This window comes from Papio anubis, chromosome 2 (genome assembly GCF_008728515.1).
Source record: "Papio anubis isolate 15944 chromosome 2, Panubis1.0, whole genome shotgun sequence".
NCBI lineage: Eukaryota > Metazoa > Chordata > Mammalia > Primates > Cercopithecidae > Papio > Papio anubis.
The window spans coordinates 88,166,975-88,187,546 of record NC_044977.1 but is presented as its reverse complement, the minus strand read 5'-3'; the positions used below and the strand labels follow the sequence as shown (position 1 = coordinate 88,187,546).

Genomic DNA, 20,572 nt, shown 5'->3' with positions numbered 1-20,572 from the left:
CCATGAAATCATTCCATCAGGCCACATTCCTCCTCTCTCACCCATCGCATCCAGGCAAGAGCCCGGGTCCTGACAGTGGTAGGGAAAGCCATCCTCAGTTCGCCCCACCTCGTCCTCTGATCTCACCGCCTCCTGCTCACCCCCTCATTGCTGGTCCTTAACATGCCAGGCCTGCTCCCACCTCTAGGCCTTTGCCCTTGCTTTCCCCTCTGCCTGGGACAATTTTTCTCCAGTTATGTGCGAGTTTGCATCTCACTTCTTTGCTTGACATCCCCTTCCTCAGTGAGGCCTCCCCCAGTGTTGCTGTAAAATCGCCCCCAAGCCCAACTCTGGCCATCCCCAGGCCCCTTTCCTGCTGCGGGGCTGCCCCTAGCCCTTGACACCTGTTTGCTGTCTTTCTTACTTGCTAATCCACTCATTGTCGGCCTCCCGACAAGAATGTCAGCTTGAGAGCGAGGAGTATGTCTGTTTGGGTCACTCTGTGCCCAGTGCCTGTGTCAACAGACAAGCCCCTCTCCTGCCCTTTCTTTCCATTTTTTCTACTTCTCACCAAGTTTCCACTGACAGAATTTGAGTTCCCAGCACAGAATTGGATAGTTTTCAAAGAACAGGCTGATAAGTGTGTGAGTGGTGAAAATGCAGGTTGAGAAGTGGGCAGCCCTGAAGTGGGTGGTGAGCCCTCAAGGTCGGGGGTGTGCTCCAGGCCTCCCCACACCCACCCTTAGGCATCTTGAGGCCTATGTGGACCATGAGACCCTCCCCACATGTGGCTCAGAGATGGAATGTTCAGGTCTGGGCACAGCCCCCGTAGGACAAGGCAGTAATGGCCCCGCCCAGCACTGACCACACGAGCACCCCCAATTCCATGATGAGTCCCAGTGCTCCGACAGGCCGTGTTGGCATAAAGATATAGGGGGTGCAGAGCAGGAGATTCTTCACCTCCCTCACACTGGGGACATCCGAGACGGAGCCAAAGGGTACGTGGAATCCAAGCCTGAAGGCTGGGGAAGGGGCTTAGTGGGGGGCACAGCAAAGGCAAGGACGTCAGGACCTGCAGAGGCAACAGAGGGAGCTCCTGGCATGTGACCCAGGCCACTCTCCTATTCCCCCAGCCGGGGCCCCCCACATTGCCCACTTCACGGAGCCCCTTGTGGAAGCCACCATCATGGTGTATGCCACCATCACCTCCCAGCTGCTGCCCACTCCAGCCAAGTCCCACTACACCTTCAACCTGAGGGACCTCTCCAAAGTCTTCCAAGGCATGCTCATGGCTGATCCAGCCAAGGTCGAGGTGAGGACCGGGCAGGCACCCTCCCCAATGCCCACACTGCTCTCCCCATCCTCCCCAGCCCCACCAATCTCAGGCCTTCCTGCCCAAACAGGCCCTGGAACATGGGGATGCCAGGCCCCCCAGAGCCTAGCCTTGGTGCAGCTGAGCCCAGTCTTGTGGGTTGAACCCACACCTGGAATGGTAGCTGAGACAGGGATCACATGAGAGAGCCAGGGCAAGATGAGGGAGAAAGAGGGCTTCTGGTGTGGGCCCTGCATGTGAGAACGCTTGAGGGACAGTGAGCAGGGTGCCCTCTGGGAACCAAAAACACTCAGGTGGAAGGAGGGGGAAGTGTAGCAGGGAGCCAGGTGTCAGGAGCACTGGCAGGGATGGGGCCAGGCACTAGACATGGTGGGGGGGCAGCATGGAGCTTAAATTTGTTCTAATGAGGAGCTGTGTGGGTGGGCGGGGGACAGACCTGCACTTTGGAATGGGACTGAGCGGCCAGTGTATGTGTAGCCCAGGCTAAGGAGATGGGGTGAGCAGGACAGAAGCTGGCCCTGGCCTTTTAGCCATGTTTATAGCCAACAAAGTCTACAGAAAAGGCTGGGAGCTTCCGGAGGGCAGTTCTGCCACCCAGGGAGATGCAGGGAAGCTGGGACAGAGGCGGCAGCAGAGATGGAGAGAGGGGCAGGTTCCGAGGAGATTTGTGGGTCATGTCAGTGTGGCTTGGTGGGTGGTTAGATGTGGGGTGTTGGGAAGGTATTAGGAGAATCAAGCATCGCTCACAGGCTTGGGGTTAGGGGAGCCACAGGGGGCTAAATGGTGGAAGTGAGGTGCTTGTGACAAACTAGCAGAGCCAGACACCCAGGAGGCACTTGGCCAGCTGGACTTGGAGCTGAGGCATGAGGAGGCCAGGCAGCACTGTGCAGTCCACTGCATCCTCAGCCAGCCAGCAGTCGCACTGGCCAGCAGCCCCCGCACACTGTGCCTGGGCCGTGGTAGGGGAGCCAGGCTCCAGTCAGGGCCCCAGTAACTGGGATCCACCCTCCCTCGCCTGGTGCTTTGAGAGATAGCTGACGGCTCGGGGGCCAAGGACAGGCACCGATGCTGGGGCTACCACAGGACCAAGTGCAGCTGCTGCGACTGTGGTATCATGAGAACTGCCGCGTATTCCGGGACCGACTGGTGAATGAGGAGGACCGCAGCTGGTTCGACCAGCTCCTCAAGCGCTGCATGGAGCAGTGGGAGGTGACCTTTAACAAGGTGTGCCCCTTCCAGCCCATTCTTTACGGGGACTTCATGTCACCAGGCTCCGATGTCAAGTCCTACGAGCTCATCACCAGTGAGAGTAAGGTGAGGGGTCCAGGCAGGCGCCCTACCCCTGGTGGGGTCCTCTTCAATCTGCCTCCCTGGGGCCCAGGCCCCCTGCAGTCACCACTAACAGACCACCACACTGTAACCAGGGGGCCAGGATTCAGGATGAGAAGGCCAGCTCCAGGAGACTCCCGGCATGCCCTTGCTTTCTCTGGGTACCGGTTTCTTTGCTTATCTCTGAGAACCAGCCTGTGGTCCAGCTGAGATGGGCTCTAGACATAGGGGCAATCATCCCTCCACCGAGGGCTGGGTTGGGAGGCCTGGGGCCATGGTTCTGTTTCTCTCTATATGCATCCTTTCCTAATTCCCAGAGCTCCCACCAGGGTCCCAGGGTCGGCACACCCTGGTGGGCCCCAGAAGGAGCAGGCAGGGCTCTGACTCACCTCTCAGGCCTCCATGTGTCCCTGGGTGAGGCCTTGTGCAGGGGGGCCTGGCTTCTTAAGGCCCAGCGTCCCCACCATGCATAGGAGGAGCAGGGTACGCTGTGGCAGGTGAGCTCCCCGTCAGGGAGGGCCCCAGTACACAGTGCTCTGATCGCCTGAGCCCATGGCTGGAGTCACCCCAAAAGTGGCAGAAAGCAAGTTCCTACAAGGGACTGCCCCCAAGCCATCCCTAGATTGGACTGGTTGAGATTCCAAAGAAAGAAGCATTAAATTCCAGGGTAATCAGTCCAGAGCATTTATTAGGGGAACTCACTTACGGGGGAGAGCAGAGATGTTCTAGCTCAGTATGGTACGTCTGCAACGAAGGAGTCATATGAGTTATGGAGTTCACATGAGGACTGAAGGAATTTGGGTGGGCTGGGGCTAGCTTCTATGTGCTTAACAATATGCTTGATCCCTCAGTGGGTTTTGTTTTTGTTTTTGTTTGTGTGTGTGTGTGTGACTGAGTCTTGCTCCATCACCCAGGCTGGAGGGCAGTGGCACAAACTTGGCTTACTGCAGCCTCCACCTCATGGGGTCTATCAGTTGTCCCACCTCAGCCTCCCGAGTAGCTGGGACCACAGGCATGCACCAACATGCCCAGTTAATTTTTATATTTATATTTTTTGGTAGAGGCAGAGTTTCGCCATGTTGCCCAGGCTGGTCTTGAACTCCTGGGCTCGAGTGATCCTCCCGCCTTGGCTTCCCACAGTGCTGGGATTATAGGCATGAGCCACCGCACTAGGCCAATCCCTCAGTGTTTAGAGCAACAACCTAAGCAAGTTTATCAGTGTCTGGGAATGTTCAGCTTGGGCTCGAGCCTGCAGGGGGAACATGCAGCTGGCCAGGTCACAGGGTGGTCAAGGCACCCATGCTTCTCGGTCAGGACAGAGAAGAAAGCAGGTGGGTGCGGGGGAGCGGGGAGACCTTACAGTAAGAGAAGCCCCGCTTTCGCCATCCTCACCTTGGTGCGCAGATGATGCAGGTGATTGAGGAGTACATAGAGGACTACAACCAGATCAACACGGCCAAGCTGAAGCTGGTCCTCTTCATGGACGCCATGAGCCACATCTGCCGCATCAGCCGCACCCTGCGCCAGGCGCTGGGCAATGCACTCCTGCTGGGTGTGGGTGGCAGCGGCCGCAGCTCCCTCACACGGCTCGCCTCGCACATGTGAGGGCCTCCGAGGCGTGCTGGGCAGTGGGTGGCCGGGGCTGGCTGGTCGGTTTAACCCATGCTTTTGTACAGTGGTAGAGGCCTCAGACAGCCCTGAAGCAGACCCGCACAGCCCACAGGCTTCTGGAAAGACTAGTAGCAGGACCTGGGCTGCAGGGAGAGGCAGCAGCAGTGCCCTGTGGTGCTGTGGGAAGTGTAGAGCAGGCATCCCAGAGGGATTACTAGGGGAGGTGGCTAGGGCTGCTCTTAGAATCAGAGCTGGGAGGATGGAAGGGAAGGGCGTTTGGACCGAGGGAACAGCTTGGGCAAAGGTCTAGAGGCAAAAAAGCGGGTTCAGGGCCTGAAGGGCCTGCAGGTCTGCTCAGGATGGGAGCAGAACTCCAGGTGGTCGGGGTAGGGTGTGGCCACCCACCACCTTTCAGCGCCTGGCCCCAAGCCCCTAGCATGCTTCAACCCAAACTTCTGCCTCCAGGGCCGAGTACGAGTGCTTCCAGATTGAACTATCCAAGAACTACGGCATGCCCGAGTGGCGCGAGGATGTCAAGAAGGTCCTGCTCAAGGCGGGCCTTCAGAACCTACCCATCACCTTCCTGTTCTCGGACACCCAGGTGCCACTGCCACAGCAGAGGGCAGGGCTCGGGGGGCTGGACACAACCCCATCTGAGCATAGCATCCCAGAAGGTGGTCAGTCCTTCATGCCCAGCTCACTGCCAGTCAGGGCAGATCTCAGAAGAAACCGCCAGGACCAGGTGGGGCCACAGATGGGCAAGTTGAGAGCATGAGACCAAACCCAACCTCTCAGAGCTAAGGTGGGGCATAGATCATCACTCATGCCCCAAGGGTAAAGAAAGCCCTGGTAGCATAGCACCCCACTCACTGGCCAATGGCATCCCACCTCAAGGACCACAGGGCTTGTCCCCGAAGTGCTGGGGACCCATGGCTTCCCTGTTCCCTCTTGGAGTGACATGAGGCTTCTCCCTAGATCTCTGAGAGGTTGTCTAGGGTCACAAGACAGAACAGGCTTCCACCTGGCTGGTGGTCAGGGTTGGGCCCAGGGGCCCAGGCTGAAGCCCCCGAACGTGCCCCACCCTGGACAAAGGCCCCTCTGCTCACAGCCCTGTCCTAACCCCAGAACTCCCTTCAAGGCAGCCACTGTGTGAGTCAGGAAAGGGAGGATGCCATCTAACACAAGCCGGGCCCAGGCTGTATGAGATGGGCAAGGACCTATCTCTGCCCGTGGCAATGGTTTCCTCTTGTGAGTAAACTGAGGCATGGAGAGGGGTGAAGAGGAAAATGCCAAATCCCCCACTGAGGACCCAGGGTCCTCCTGCAACCCGGTGGTTTTCATAGCTTCTGTACGGGGGCAAATCCTAGACTATGAATACGGGCTAGTCTCTTATGAGGTCATTTGTGTGACTCTGGGCTTCTCTGAGCCTTAGTGGTACAGTCCGTCAAATGGAGCTGTTGTGAAGGGCCAAAAAAACTATGGTCATGCAGTCCAACCTGCAGGGGCTTAGCTCCCCAACCCTTCACTCCTCCCCAGATCAAGAACGAATCCTTCCTGGAGGATATCAACAACGTCCTAAACTCCGGTGACATTCCCAACCTCTATACCGTGGATGAGCAGGACCAGATCGTCAGCACCATGCGGCCCTATGTCCAGGAGCAGGGCCTGCAGCCCACCAAGGCCAACCTCATGGCTGCTTACACTGGGCGTGTGCGCAGTAACATCCACATGGTGCTGTGCATGAGGTACAGGCAGCTGTCGCCTGGCTGCGCCGGGGCAGCAGAGCTGGGTGTGTACAGGGCTTGGCCCCGGGGACACTGGACACCACGCGCTGGAGCCTGAGATGAGGAGACGCAGCCCTGGGCCTGGCCATCATGTCGTTGGGCCCAGGCTGTTGTGCTGCTGTGTCCTGGCTGCCATGCCACAGGGCTGTGCAAGGACCCTGGGTCCTGGGCTCCTGGGGGCACTGGTCAGTGTCTCTGGACCTCATTTGGATTTCTGGCTTTCCAGCCCCATCGGAGAGGTCTTCCGAGCTCGTCTGAGGCAGTTTCCTTCCTTGGTCAACTGCTGTACCATCGACTGGTTTAACGAGTGGCCGGCAGAGGCCCTGAAGTCTGTAGCCACCATGTTCCTCAATGAGATCCCAGAACTGGAATCCTCCCAGGAAGAAATCCAAGGACTGGTGGGTGTCTTGGTAAAGCTCAGGCCCTTGGGGAGAACTGTTTAGTTTGAGGCATGGGCTCAGGGTCACCAAGGTCTGGGTGAGATTCCCGGGCCCACCACAGAGGGCAAGCTTTTGGTCAGGCTGTGCTTCCTGTCTAAGCCTCCGTTTCCTCATCTGTAAATGGGCAGTGCCACAGGTCATCACAGTGATTAGAGTGCTGGGAACACAGCTGCATGGGTACTGTTTCCCTTATTCCCTGAGGGCTCCATGGTGCTTTCTTCCAAGAACCCCCTGATAGAACTCCAGAGACCACAGATGGGGATGTAGATTTGCCTGGTCCAACCTGAGACCGTGACAGTCCCAACATTTCCCTGCCCAGCTGTGCTGAGGCCTTGGGCCCTCTCTCCCCCTAGATCCAGTATCTGAGGGGGCAACCCCTCAGGGCTCTCAGGGACAGGCAGGTCATGGGGGCTGTGACAAGACCACTGGGCCAAGAGCTGGGAGAAACCTAGGTCCAAGTTCAAAGCCAGCCCTGCCCTTGATAGCTATGTGAATTTGAACTAACCTCTGGACTTCCCTGGGCCTGGGGTTTTTCATCTGCACAAAAGGTGACCTCGACCTGGAGGTCGTGAGGCTCACAGAGTGAGTGTGAGAGGCATGGAGGTTCCTGCTGTGGCCCCCTCCTCGGCCCAGGCTGCAGTGGCTGTGGGCACCCACTCCCTGTCTTTCTTGGGGCCTCTACCAGGCCGGCATCCATGGTCTCACTCCCCCAGATCCAGGTCTGTGTGTACATCCACCAGTCAGTGTCCAAGAAGTGCATCGAGTACCTGGCAGAGCTGACCCGCCACAACTATGTGACCCCCAAGAGCTACTTGGAGCTGCTTCATATTTTCTCCATCCTCATCGGGCAGAAGAAACTGGAGCTGAAAACTGCCAAGAACCGCATGAAGAGCGGCCTCGACAAGGTGGGCCCAGGCGAGTCCCCGTGGACAAGGCCAGCTGCCTGCAGGCTACCCGCTCACTCAGCCCTAACTCCAGGGTGACACCGCAGTCGGCCTTTCAAACTGCAGCCCACATTGTTGAAGTGGGTGGCTTCCCCCTCGTCAAAAGCACAAAAGTTGCCAGTCAAGGGCCAGGCCAGAGCAGGGCACCCCACAGATACTTGGGGGACTGATGCCCTTCCTCTGGGGTTGTCTGGGCAACTTGGGGGCCACTGAACCTGCCGGCCACAGCCTTTCTCTCATGAATGAGGGCGGCCCAGCAGGCCCTGTGCTCTCTCTGTCCCCTGCCACACCTGTTTTCCTCTCTGTGCCCCGACCCCCAGCTGCTGCGCACTTCTGAGGACGTAGCCAAGATGCAGGAGGACCTGGAGAGTATGCACCCCCTGCTGGAGGAGGCTGCCAAGGACACCATGCTCACCATGGAGCAGATCAAGGTTGGGGTGCTCCTGAGCCCCTCCCTGATGCCTGACTCTGAGGAAGCTCAGCACCCTCACACAGGCACAGGCTTGCTAGCTGCTTGGCCCCCGCAAGTCGTCTGGCCTCCTTGTGCCCCAGCTTCCTCAATCAGTAGTCATCCATTTAGTCGTGGAATGTTTGCCTGGTAGCTCTTCTGTGCCAGGCACTGCATGGGGCAGGGGGTCGGTGAGGAGCAAGGCAGAGGAATCCAAACGATTCCAATAACCACAACCCGGAGTCTGCCCAGCACAGGGCCCCGCGTTGGAGGGCCCGATCCTCACAGCAGACCTTGCAGTTTGTGTATTCCTTATGACAACTTTCTGGAAGGAATAGTCAAGTATCCTGCTCAGCAAAGTCAGTGCACTGCAAAATTTCCCAGCAGATAGAAGCTGGAAGAAAGGCAGGAGGAAGGTCTTTCTCTGTCTTGCGTGAAGGTGCCTGCAGGCTTAGGGGGCCCTGCCCGTGGGGCACTGATATCCAAACTTGTAAGGCCCCCAGCCACACGTCAGGCCCGTGGTGAGCACTCAGGAGGTGGAAGGGACTCCTGATATTCCCAGGCCTCTCTGGCCTATCACAGCTGGAGGGCCCTTGGAGAACAGGGCACCCCAACGCTCATTTCCTTCCATCTGAGGAGACTGAGATGCAGAGAAGAGAAAAGGGAAGAGGACAGCCCTTTGTCTCCCATCCCCAGGTGGATACGGCCGTCGCCGAGGAGACCCGGAATTCAGTGCAGACAGAGGAGATCAAAGCCAACGAGAAGGCCAAGAAGGCACAAGCTATTGCCGATGATGCTCAGAAGGACCTGGACGAGGCGTTGCCGGCCCTGGACGCGGCACTGGCCAGCCTGCGCAACCTCAACAAGAACGATGTGACTGAGGTGGGCAGCAGGGCATCTCCTGGCATTCCCTCTCATATGCTTCTGTCCTCAGGCCCTCCTTCTGCACATCCCCTGTGATCCAGCTGCCTGCCCCGCCCTCCTCGTTCCAGCCGCCAGGGCCCAGGTAGAAGTATGGGTACCTGGGTTGAGGAGCAGGAGGAACTGTGGGCTGAGGCCAACTTCGGTGGATCTCTGGATCTGCCCGTGTCCTGTGGTAGTAGGGACTTGGTTGGTAGGGCCAACCTTTCTGTCAGGGTCCCTGCCCAGGGATGCCCACTGGGTCTGAGTCTTCCCCACTTGGTGGCTGGGCCTGCAGGTACGTGCCATGCAGCGGCCACCCCCAGGCGTGAAGCTGGTCATAGAAGCTGTGTGCATCATGAAAGGCATCAAGCCCAAGAAGGTGCCTGGAGAAAAGCCAGGCACCAAGGTGGATGACTACTGGGAGCCTGGCAAGGGGCTGCTGCAGGACCCGGGCCGCTTCCTCGAGAGCCTCTTCAAGTTTGACAAGGTAAGCATGCCAGGCACCCTGGCCAGCCAGCAAGTGAGGACAAGGCCTGCCCAGCAGGACAGTGAAGCTGGAGAGGAGCCTGCCCCACCACAGCATCTGCATGTGCAGTGGCCTCTGTCCCGTCTCTCTCTGTCCACCTCCCCACCACCAGCACCACACAAGGGCCTGAGGGCCACGCAGATGGCTGGAACCAGAGCCCGGCCCCAAGGAGTTCTCAGTCTGAGGGTGACAGACTCACCCACAGAAAGGTATTGAGGAAATTGGGACCTGGACAGGCTCCTGTGCCTCATAGGAAGTCACCCATGGTCATTCCAAGTCTCCACAGCCTGGGGATTCTCTTTCATGCCCTTTCTTCCCAGCAACCCCCAGGCCTTGGCCAAGACCTTCACCATCTGCCCAGTCATTCCCTGTCTCCCTCAGCCTCAGCACCTGGGGCCCAGCTTCCCTGTCTGTCTCTGGGTTTCTCTGTCCATCTGGGGCCATCAGTATCCTTGGGCATGTGCTCTCTCGGGGGCTGTGCCATGGTTAAGTAGCCTGGAGCTCATAGCCCCTTAGCTCTGCAGCCCAGAAATTAGCTAGGGGGTAGCTGCCTGTCCCACACAGGCCACCATCCACTGTGTGTCAGTATCAGGCCCTGGGCACATCCCACACCCATTTCAGCAGCATCTGGACTCCTTATGGGCTATCCCACCCCTCCTTCTCCTCTTCCATCAGACAGGAAACTAGAGGCCCCACAGGCCTAATCAAGTCCCTCTGAGAGAAGCGCCCAAGTCAGGAGTGCTCAAGGCTGGTGCTTAGGCTCCCCGGGGCCCACGCTCTGACCTCTGGGAGCTCGTGAGCAATGCAAATACCTGGGCCTATTATGAATTACAGGGCTGGACTCTCCCTGGGTGGGACAAGAGCCCCAGGGGATGGCGTCAGCTCTTGAGGTTGAACATGAGCCTGGTGGGCCTCAGAACCACTCACTCATCCCAATACCTGCTGATGGGCTTGCTTTCAGAAAGTAGCCCTTGCCTCTAAATGAGCTTTTAAGTGGGATCTTGTGTGTTATGGGCTCTCGAGACTGCCACAGTATACCAAGGAAGACCTCCCTAATCATATGATCTAAAATCCTGGGGACCAAAGATTCCTTTCTGGCCAGCCTTTCTGGGCTATGTTGTTCCTTAAGGAGAAAGAATCTATACTGAGGCCTGCACAGGGCATAAAAGTCAGGGCGTCCCTCGGCAGGCCCCACCTCCCAGCAGAGCCCTTCCCCTGTCACCTTTGAGAAGCAGCCTCTTGAGGCCCAGGCTTCCCACCTCAGGACAACATTGGGGACGTGGTAATCAAAGCCATCCAGCCGTACATCGATAATGAAGAGTTCCAGCCAGCCGCCATTGCCAAGGTGTCCAAGGCTTGCACCTCCATCTGCCAGTGGGTGCGCGCCATGCACAAGTACCACTTCGTGGCCAAGGCCGTGGAGCCCAAGCGGGTGAGGGCTGAGTGGAGTTGGTGGGGGTATGCTCCCCTCCCTGGGCTACTTGGCGAGCTAACCCTGCGCCCTTCGCCCCACAGCAAGCCCTGCGGGAGGCCCAGGACGACCTGGGGGTGACACAGCGGATCCTGGATGAGGCAAAACAGCGCCTTCGTGAGGTGGAGGACGGCATCGCCACAATGCAGGCTAAGTACCGGGAATGCATTACCAAGAAAGAGGAGCTGGAGCTGAAGTGTGAGCAGTGTGAGCAGCGGCTGGGCCGCGCTGGCAAGGTACGCACCCTTCTCCTGCAAGGCCTGCGGGTGGGCCTGGCCCAGACAGGGGCCAGAAGGGACCAGGGCGAGGGTGGGCCTTGGGGTGGCTGTCCACACCCCCTCCCTGGCAACCCCAGGTGCTACAGCGGGTAGGTCAGCCCCAGGCCCCTAGCCCAGCCTCCCAGAGCCCACGCCACGGGGCTGCCCCTCCAGCTCATCAACGGGCTGTCGGATGAGAAGGTGCGCTGGCAGGAGACAGTGGAGAACCTTCAGTACATGCTCAACAACATCTCTGGCGATGTCCTGGTGGCCGCCGGCTTTGTGGCCTACCTGGGCCCCTTCACGGTAAGAAGTCCCCACCTGTGTCTCTGACCAGCCTCGCCTTCCCAAAGAGACCCTTCCTCCTTGAGGCCTCGCCTCCAATGACAGGCAGCCTGCAGGTGGCTCTCCCCTCACTCAGTCATTCAACAAGCACTTAGCAGGCTCCCTCTCTGAGCCAGGCACTGTAAAGCACTGGGAATACAGCAGTGTACGAAACAGCCAGAAAAGCCACCTAGTGGGAACATAGAAGAGCTCACACTTCTGCACTTGCTGCATGCCAGGCACTATTCTAAACATGCCATCTGTGTCCCATTTAATCCTCATAGCCGCCACTACAGGCGGGCATCGTTAGCATTTCACAGATGAAGGGCTGAGGTTTGTGGAGGCCAAGAAAGTCACCCAAAGTGGGATTAGAATGCAGGTATCTGGCTCCATGTCTGAGCTCAGGTCTCTGTAACTGCCAAGGACTGTGGCTTAGTGGGAGTTGGGAGGTCTCTGTGGGTGTCGTGGTGGAGTGGTCCTGAGTCTGGCATCTCCCCAGGGCCAGTACCGCACAGTGCTCTACGACAGCTGGGTCAAGCAGCTCAGGAGCCACAACGTCCCACACACCTCCGAGCCCACGCTAATCGGGACGCTGGGGAACCCTGTGAAGATCCGCTCGTGGCAGGTGCCCACCCCAGGGGCAGGAGTGCCCAGGCAGGGCCTGTGGTGTGGTCCAGGCTGGGCCAGGAGCCTTCTGCCTCCTTCCTACCCTGCTTTCCAGGGCCTGGCCCGGAGCTGCCTCTGCTGAACCCTCCTGTCCAGCAAGAGGGTGGTGGGTAGGAGAGGAGAAGAAAGCTGGACTGAGTGTGGCACAGCTAAATGTGGGGAGAGGGATTAGGGGTACTTTTAAGAGTGTGATGGGCCGGGCATGGTGGCTCACGCTTGTAATCCCAGCATTTTGGGAGGCCAAGGTGGGTGGATCACCTGAGGTGAGGAGTTCGAGACCATCTTGGCCAACACGGTGAAAACCCGTCTCTACTAAAAATATAAAAATTAGCCAGGTGTGGGGGCACAAGCCTGTAATCCCAGCTACTCGGGAGGCTGAGGCAGGAGAATTGGCTTGAACCCAAGAGGTGGAGGTTGCAGTGAGCAGAGATTGTGCCACTTCACTCCAGCCTGAGTGACAGAGCGAGACTCTGTCTCAAAAAAAAAAAAAAAAAAATGGGTTGGGTGGAGGTTGAGAAGCAGCATCCACAGTAGGATTTAGAAGGGTTGTCTGGTCGGATGCAGTGTAATCCCAGCACTTTGGGAGGCCAAGGCAGGTGGATTGCTTGAGCCCAGAAGTTCGAGACTAGTCTGGGCAACATGGCAAAACCCTGTCTCTACTAAAAATTCAAAAATTAGCCAGGCATGGTGGTACATGCCTGTAGTCCCAGCTACTCGGGAGACTGAGATGGGAGGATCACCTGAACCCAGGAGGTGGAGGCTCCAGTGAGCCAAGATCTTGCCATTGCCAAAAAAGAAAAGAAAAGGTTTCCTAAAGGAAGTATCTGAGCAAGACTCCGAAGGGCAGGGAGAGTTGGCAAAGAGAGGGAACCAAGAGGCCATAGGCAGAGGCCAGGCATGGGCAGAGGTCAGGAGGGTCAGTGGGGTATGGGCTCCATGAAGATGGTCTCACCAAGCGAGCACTCAGTAGGCAAGAGGACAGAAAGGCACAGCGAAGGAGGGCATTTCTGTCTGTGGATTTCTCTGTCCATCTGGGGCCATCAGTGTCCTTGGGCCTGTGCTGTCTCAGGGGCTGTGCCATGGTTAGGTATCCAGCCCAGGAGCGGGGGAGAGGCAGGAGTCCTGGGGGTGAGGCCTTGCCCACATTGTTACCTGCCCGCAACCTCCAAGGGGATGCAGTAAGGAGAGGGAAGTCCATAGCCAAAGCACGAGGCTGGGAGATGCTGATGCCCCCAGTGACCCTGCTTGCAGGAAAGCCCTGACCTAGTCCAGTGCCTGGCTCTCCACAGATCGCTGGCCTCCCCAACGACACACTTTCAGTGGAGAACGGGGTCATCAACCAGTTTTCCCAGCGCTGGACCCACTTCATTGACCCTCAGAGCCAGGCCAACAAATGGATCAAGAACATGGTGAGCCCACCCACCAGGCACCACCACCCCACCCCAGCCAGGCATAGCAAGGGTAATGGTGAGCAACAGAGCCTCAGGCTGGCTGTCAGTCCCTGCAACCTCTTCTTTCACCCTTTCCTTACAGGAGAAGGACAATGGGCTAGACGTGTTCAAGTTGAGTGACCGTGACTTCCTGCGCAGCATGGAGAACGCCATCCGCTTTGGCAAACCATGTCTCCTGGAGAACGTGGGCGAGGAGCTGGACCCGGCCCTGGAGCCTGTGCTGCTCAAGCAGGTGAGTCTGCAGTGGTGATGGCAGGGTGGCTGTAGGCCTGGACAGGGCAGTCCCCTCCCCCTGCCCCACTGGTGATGCTTAGGCCATAGTACCCACCAGTCCCACCTGCCACAGACGTACAAGCAGCAGGGAAACACGGTGCTGAAGCTGGGGGACACGGTGATCCCCTACCATGAGGACTTCAGGATGTACATCACCACCAAGCTGCCCAACCCACACTACACGCCCGAGATCGCTACCAAACTCACCCTTATCAACTTCACCCTGTCGCCCAGGTAAGCCCCCACCCCTGGGAACCCCCAAGCATCAGCTCTGACTCTGCCTGCCCAGCTGCCCCTCTCCCACCCCCAGGTCGGGAGTCAGTGGGACTTTCCCCCACTCAAAGTCTCCACCAGTTTCCCCCCAGGCACTCACATTCCAAGCCTTTCTAGCCCTTCCACCAGCTCCTCCTACCCACCACTGTTTCCACCTAAGAACCTTCATCCCCACCTCATCAGATCCCTGGCCAAGGTCCCCAGCCTCCGTGTCTAGCACCAGCCTCACCTCCTTCAGGGACCCCTTCTCTCCTGCTGAGCCCTCACCAGGCCCTGTGCCCTCATCCTCAGAGCTGCCCCAGAGCCCTAGGTCGGGCACACTCTGGCTCCCTGAACCCAAATACCCTGCTTCTTACCTTTGCTGCCACGAGCCCAGGCACTGTGGTTTTCACGGGCCATCCACACACAGCCCACAGCCCACAGGCCTGCTTTGTGCTAAGGCCTCCATTTCAGTGGTCAGTGTGAACCTCTCCACAAAGCAGGGGGCAAAAACACCCTGAAGGCTTGCCCCGGGTATCACAGCCCCTCCTGCCAAGGAGGTATTGTCCTGAGACCCCAGCCATTCACACATCCAACTGCTCAGCCCCTTCTAGGATTACAGGCTGCCCTGCAAGGTCTCACTGAGAACTGGTATCTTTGAAGGCAGGCTCTGCACTAGCCCTGAAGCCTGAGATGGAGGCTAGGCCTCCTAGGACAACACTGGCAAGGTTGTTAGGCTCTTGGAGCCCTAGAAGCACAGGTGGATAGGTGAGCAGGTTCACAGCTGGCCCTCTGGCGCCCACCAGGTAGTACAGACTTGGTGTCCCCTCCCCCCGGCAGTGGCCTAGAGGACCAGCTACTGGGCCAGGTAGTGGCAGAGGAGCGACCCGACCTGGAGGAGGCCAAGAACCAGCTGATTATCAGTAATGCCAAGATGCGCCAGGAGCTGAAGGACATTGAGGACCAGATCCTGTACCGGCTCAGCTCCTCCGAGGGCAACCCTGTAGATGACATGGAACTCATCAAGGTGCTGGAAGCCTCCAAGATGAAAGCTGCTGAGATCCAGGTCAGCCGCTGCCTGCCCCCCTACCTGCCCCAGGCTTGCCCCGGGCCTGCCCCCGACTTCTCCCTGTCTGCCCTAGGCCTGCCCCCCTAACCCTCTGCCTTCTGCTCTTTGACCCCTCCCCCCACCCACTGCACCCACAGGCCAAGGTCAGGATTGCAGAGCAGACGGAGAAGGACATCGACCTGACACGCATGGAGTACATACCCGTGGCTGTCCGCACCCAGATCCTCTTCTTCTGTGTGTCTGACCTGGCCAACGTGGACCCCATGTACCAGTACTCCCTCGAGTGGTTTCTCAACATCTTCCTCTCGGGCATCGCCAATTCAGAGAGAGCAGGTAGCACCGGCATGCCAGGCTCCCACCCTGCACAGATATGACCCATGTGGACACATTTCCACTGTGGGGCACACACAGACTCACAACTGTGTTCACTGGCATACACTCTCCTCTTAGACTCACAATACATAAGAATGCACACAGCACTCCTACCCTCCTCAGAGCCCCTTCACTGGGAACACCAAGTGCCCAAGGGGAAGCCCAGGCTGCCCCTGTGGCTGCTGGGGAGACTGGCTAGGCTGGGTTGGACGCCGGGGCTCTTCCTTCCTCTCACCTCTCCGCGCTGCCATCACTTCTCCACTCCACAGACAACCTGAAGAAGCGCATCTCCAACATCAACCGCTACCTGACCTACAGCCTCTACAGCAACGTCTGCCGCAGTCTCTTTGAGAAGCACAAGCTGATGTTTGCCTTCCTGCTGTGTGTTCGCATCATGATGAACGAAGGCAAAATCAACCAGGTGCTGGCAGAGATGCCGAGGACAGACTGCCTGAGGGGTGGCCCTGTGGCAGGGCCTGAGAATAGGCTGGAAGGAAAGGGAAAGCCAGGCATGAGGGCGCCACAAGAGCAAAGGGGCAGAGGAAACACAATTCCTTGATTTAAAACAGCCAGGGCTGGGCACGGTGACTCACACCTGCAATCCCAGCACTTTGGGAGACTAAGGTAGGTGGATCACTTGAGGCCAGGAGTTCAAGACCACCCTGGTCTCTACTAAAAATACAAAAATTAGCTGAGTGTGGTGGAGCATGCCTGTAATCCCAGCTACTCAGGAGGCTGAGGCAGGAGGATCGCTTGAACCCAGAAGGTGGAGGTTGCAGTGGGCTGAGATCGTGCCACTGCACTCCAGCCTAGAAGACAGAGCAAGACTCTGTCTCAAAATAAATAAATAAATAAAAACAGCCAGAAGACCCTGGGTTAATTGTGCTCCAACCAATGGCTCAAGGTTCAAGAAGGCCAATGCTGTGAGCACAGGCCTTCTCGAGCCTTGAGTGTGCTGGTGAGCACGAAGACTGTCCCCAGGGACAGACTGTCCTGAGCCTCCCACACCTGCTTGGCCAGGAACTCACACTCTCATGAAGCCCCACGCATTTCGTGGTGCAGTGGAAAGCCCTGCCGAGACAGTGAGAGTGACAGCCACCACTGCCAGAGCCCTAACTGCATGCCTGGCACAGGACTCTGGCCTGGGAAGCAGTCAATCTTCTGATTCTTTCTACTCCCAAATGAGAAGGCAGAGGCCCAGAGAAGTCACATCTCTTGCCCTAAAGGCACACAGTCAGGAAAAGGCAGGGTGGGAACACTAACCCAGACCCGTTTGACTACCACCCCCAAGGGAGACTCAGTTTCTCCAGGTGAGGGTGGTTGGAGAGACACTACTGGGTGGGGGTGCCCAGAGCAGGAGGAGCTGGCCAGGGCCTGAGCATGAGCCTCCTCCTGTCCCCTGCCAGAGTGAGTGGCACTACCTCCTGTCCGGGGGCTCCATCCAGATCATGACTGAGAATCCAGCACCGGACTGGCTGTCAGACCGGGCCTGGCGAGACATCCTAGCACTCTCGAACCTGCCAAACTTTTCCTCCTTCTCTTCCGACTTCGTGAAGCACCTCTCAGAATTCCGGGTCATCTTCGACAGCCTTGAACCCCACCGGTTAGCTGGGCCCCAGAATATGGCAGGATGAGCCCATCGAGGGGACGAGTCCCTAGGAAAGTCTTGTCTGAGAGCCTTCTCTAGGGGGCCACCCAGGGTTGCCCAGCAGCTGTGGCCACATCTCCTCTGTGCCCCCAGTGCTGAATCCCTGGGATAGCCCACTCTCCCCAGCTGTCCAGCCGGCCAAATCCCTAGGGCCACCAACCTCCTTCCAACAGGCTGGCTCTCAGGGAGGTGTGGGCTACTGTTGCAGGGAGCCTTTGCCTGGCATCTGGGACAAGTACCTAGACCAGTTCCAGAAGCTGCTAGTCCTCCGCTGCCTGCGTGGGGATAAGGTTACCAACGCCATGCAGGACTTTGTGGCCACCAACCTGGAGCCACGCTTCATTGAGCCCCAGGCAAGTGCTGGCACCCTGGCAGGACTGGCACCTTGAGCTCGTCCCCACCCTGGGTCCTAGGGCCCTGGCTGCATCTGGATAGACTACTTGGCCAGGCCAGGACCCCTGCTTGCTCCCTAAAGGCTCTGAGAGGTTCCAGCCCCCACCAGGAAGCCACTGGGGACCACTCTGAGAACCCCAGATCCCCCTCCCTTGCCCTGATCGCTCTGCAGCCCCAGGTGGTCTCAGCATCTCCCCCTGCCCTTGCAGACAGCCAACCTGTCAGTGGTGTTCAAAGACTCCAACTCTACCACGCCCCTCATCTTTGTGCTGTCACCCGGCACAGACCCTGCTGCCGACCTCTACAAGTTTGCCGAAGAAATGAAGTTCTCCAAAAAGCTCTCTGCCATCTCCCTGGGCCAGGGACAGGTCAGGGTTAGGCAGGGAGAAAGAGAGTGGGCTGGGGGATGGGCTAGCTGCCCCCCTGCTCAGTGCTCCTGCCCCTGCAGGGCCCTCGGGCAGAAGCCATGATGCGCAGCTCCATAGAGAGGGGCAAGTGGGTCTTCTTCCAGAACTGCCACCTGGCACCAAGCTGGATGCCAGCCCTAGAACGCCTCATTGAGCACATCAACCCCGACAAGGTGTGTTGCCCTGCCCATCACAGACCCACTGGGGCCTCCTCTGCATCCATCAGGGACTAATGAGGCAGAAATAAGAGAATCATGCAAAGCACTCTGCCTCATGTGCTCGGCAACTGACATGTGCCACGCATTGACGTCCTTAATCCTCTCAATCCACCCCCACCCCCAGTTACCTGTACAAGTGGTGATGTGACTTGCCCAGGGACACCCAGCACAGACTGTGACCTGGGACTTGCCAAAGCCCCTTTTTCTTTTTTTAGATGGAGTCTCACTCTGTCACCAGGGCTGGGGTGCAGTGGTGCGATCTCGGTTCACTGCAACCTTCACCTCCCGGGTTCAAGTGATTCTTCTGCCTCAGCCTCCTGAGTAGCTAGGATTACAGGCGCCCACCACTACGTCCAGCTAATTTTTTGTGTTTTTAGTGGAGACAGGGTTTCACCATGTTGGCCAGGCTGTTCTCGAACTCCTGACCTCGTGATTCACCTGCCTTGGCCTCCCAAAGTGCTGGGATTACACACGTGAGCCACTGCGCCCAGCCAAAAGTCCAATTTTTAACCAGTTGTCTGTGCAGCCACGTCTGACCCACCTCAGGGTCCCTGAGCAGGAGGCAGCCTGGTGTCAGGATGGCCACCAGGCATGGATCTCAATGCTCACGTGGAGCCATGGCCATCAGGTACACAGGGACTTCCGCCTCTGGCTCACCAGCCTGCCCAGCAACAAGTTCCCAGTGTCCATCCTGCAGAACGGCTCCAAGATGACCATTGAGCCGCCACGCGGTGTCAAGGCCAACCTGCTGAAGTCCTACAGTAGCCTTAGTGAAGACTTCCTCAACTCCTGCCACAAGGTGAGGCACACCTGGGCACACAGGCCCATCATACCTGGCCCCTGTCCCGGTTCCTCACCTCCCCTGCCTCCCACCTCCCCCAGGTGATGGAGTTCAAGTCTCTGTTGCTGTCTCTGTGCTTGTTCCATGGGAATGCCCTCGAGCGCCGTAAGTTTGGGCCCCTGGGCTTCAACATCCCCTATGAGTTCACGGACGGAGACCTGCGCATCTGCATCAGCCAGCTCAAGATGTTCCTGGAAGAATATGATGACATCCCCTACAAGGTGGGCCTGGGGCAGACTGGGACTTGGGGGACTGGGCACTTAGGGGAGCCCTCACCCACCCACCCCATAGGTCCTCAAGTACACGGCAGGGGAGATCAATTACGGGGGCCGTGTTACTGATGACTGGGACCGGCGCTGCATCATGAACATCCTGGAGGACTTCTACAACCCTGACGTGCTCTCCCCTGAGCACAGCTACAGTGCCTCGGGCATCTACCACCAGATCCCACCCACCTATGACCTCCACGTGAGTCCAGCCCAAAGGGCTACACAGGAGGGGCCTGCTAGGCTGGGGTTCTAGGGTACCATGAGCACCTTGGTGCTGGGTGGGAGGAGACGCAGCCCCCACCCTCCATCAGCGTTCTTTTCATCAATCAATCCATCCCACGAAGACAGCCTTGGCGAGGGAGTCAGTCCCTGCCCACTGGGGCTCGCCTCTGTGCGTGAACTCCTGGTCAGCCACTTCGTGTGTAGAATTACTCAGTGGAGGCTTGGGGCAGCTCCTCCAAGATGGTAACAAGGCTCAGACTCCACAGTCAGGGAGGGCTGCCACAGAAATGATGCTTCCCCTAAGATGTGTGGGGAGAAGCCATGAGCCAGGGCTGGGTTGTGTGGGTCATCAGTGCAAAGGGCCTGTGGCAGGAAGGAGCCTGACAAATTTGGGCCACTGAATAGAGGGGCAGGGAATGGATGGCAGTAACAAGGGGGCTGGGAGGGAAGCAAGGGCCATGCCACACAGTGCCTCAGAGGCCTGGAGTCCGAAGGCAGGGACATGCATAAGGGTTATAAGCAGGAGTGACAAGTGGGGGATATGACAAGTGGGGATGTGCTCCATTGGAGGGTAACTCTGAAGGCTGGGGTGGAGCAAGCCAGGGGCTTCCATGTTGGCCTCCTCCCTCCTAGGGCTACCTCTCCTACATCAAGAGCCTCCCACTCAATGATATGCCTGAGATCTTTGGCCTGCATGACAATGCCAACATCACCTTTGCCCAGAACGAGACGTTCGCTCTCCTGGGCACTATCATCCAGCTGCAACCCAAATCATCTTCTGCAGGCAGCCGGGGCCGGGAGGAGGTAGGTGGTGTCAGAGGAAGGGGCCCAAGGGCTGGACGGGCTGGGCTCCACCATCCTGCCCACTCCCCTGTGGGAAGGAGCTCTGTGTATGTGGAATCACACAGGGGATAAGGGGGGCCAGCCTTGACCCCCGTGTTCCTTTGCCCCTGCAGATAGTGGAGGACGTCACCCAAAACATTCTGCTCAAGGTGCCTGAGCCTATCAACTTGCAATGGGTGATGACCAAGTACCCAGTGCTGTATGAGGAATCAATGAACACAGTGCTAGTACAAGAGGTCATTAGGTAATCACCTCGCCACACCCCCGCCCCAAGTCAGTGGCCACTGGACTGTAGAGAA

General features: G+C 58.0%; 1 protein-coding gene across 2 annotated transcripts in view; it reads left to right on the top strand.

Moving 5' to 3' along the window:
- Positions 1–20,572, top strand: part of DNAH1 (dynein axonemal heavy chain 1) — a 90,596-nt gene that overhangs the window by 67,774 nt on the left and 2,250 nt on the right. For both annotated transcript variants that reach the window (XM_031663302.1, XM_031663303.1), the window contains exons 48-76: positions 1,113–1,291; positions 2,396–2,626; positions 4,046–4,242; positions 4,718–4,853; positions 5,789–5,997; positions 6,263–6,434; positions 7,190–7,381; positions 7,741–7,851; positions 8,565–8,750; positions 9,067–9,258; positions 10,562–10,729; positions 10,813–11,004; positions 11,200–11,331; positions 11,849–11,974; positions 13,305–13,424; positions 13,549–13,698; positions 13,813–13,973; positions 14,832–15,057; positions 15,198–15,393; positions 15,702–15,853; positions 16,839–17,035; positions 17,289–17,433; positions 17,683–17,841; positions 17,922–18,053; positions 18,727–18,897; positions 18,981–19,160; positions 19,231–19,407; positions 20,064–20,234; positions 20,387–20,517. In XM_031663302.1, the coding sequence (XP_031519162.1) occupies positions 1,113–1,291; positions 2,396–2,626; positions 4,046–4,242; positions 4,718–4,853; positions 5,789–5,997; positions 6,263–6,434; positions 7,190–7,381; positions 7,741–7,851; positions 8,565–8,750; positions 9,067–9,258; positions 10,562–10,729; positions 10,813–11,004; positions 11,200–11,331; positions 11,849–11,974; positions 13,305–13,424; positions 13,549–13,698; positions 13,813–13,973; positions 14,832–15,057; positions 15,198–15,393; positions 15,702–15,853; positions 16,839–17,035; positions 17,289–17,433; positions 17,683–17,841; positions 17,922–18,053; positions 18,727–18,897; positions 18,981–19,160; positions 19,231–19,407; positions 20,064–20,234; positions 20,387–20,517 (4,891 nt within the window). The remainder of the gene's footprint in view (positions 1–1,112; positions 1,292–2,395; positions 2,627–4,045; positions 4,243–4,717; positions 4,854–5,788; positions 5,998–6,262; positions 6,435–7,189; positions 7,382–7,740; positions 7,852–8,564; positions 8,751–9,066; positions 9,259–10,561; positions 10,730–10,812; positions 11,005–11,199; positions 11,332–11,848; positions 11,975–13,304; positions 13,425–13,548; positions 13,699–13,812; positions 13,974–14,831; positions 15,058–15,197; positions 15,394–15,701; positions 15,854–16,838; positions 17,036–17,288; positions 17,434–17,682; positions 17,842–17,921; positions 18,054–18,726; positions 18,898–18,980; positions 19,161–19,230; positions 19,408–20,063; positions 20,235–20,386; positions 20,518–20,572) is intronic.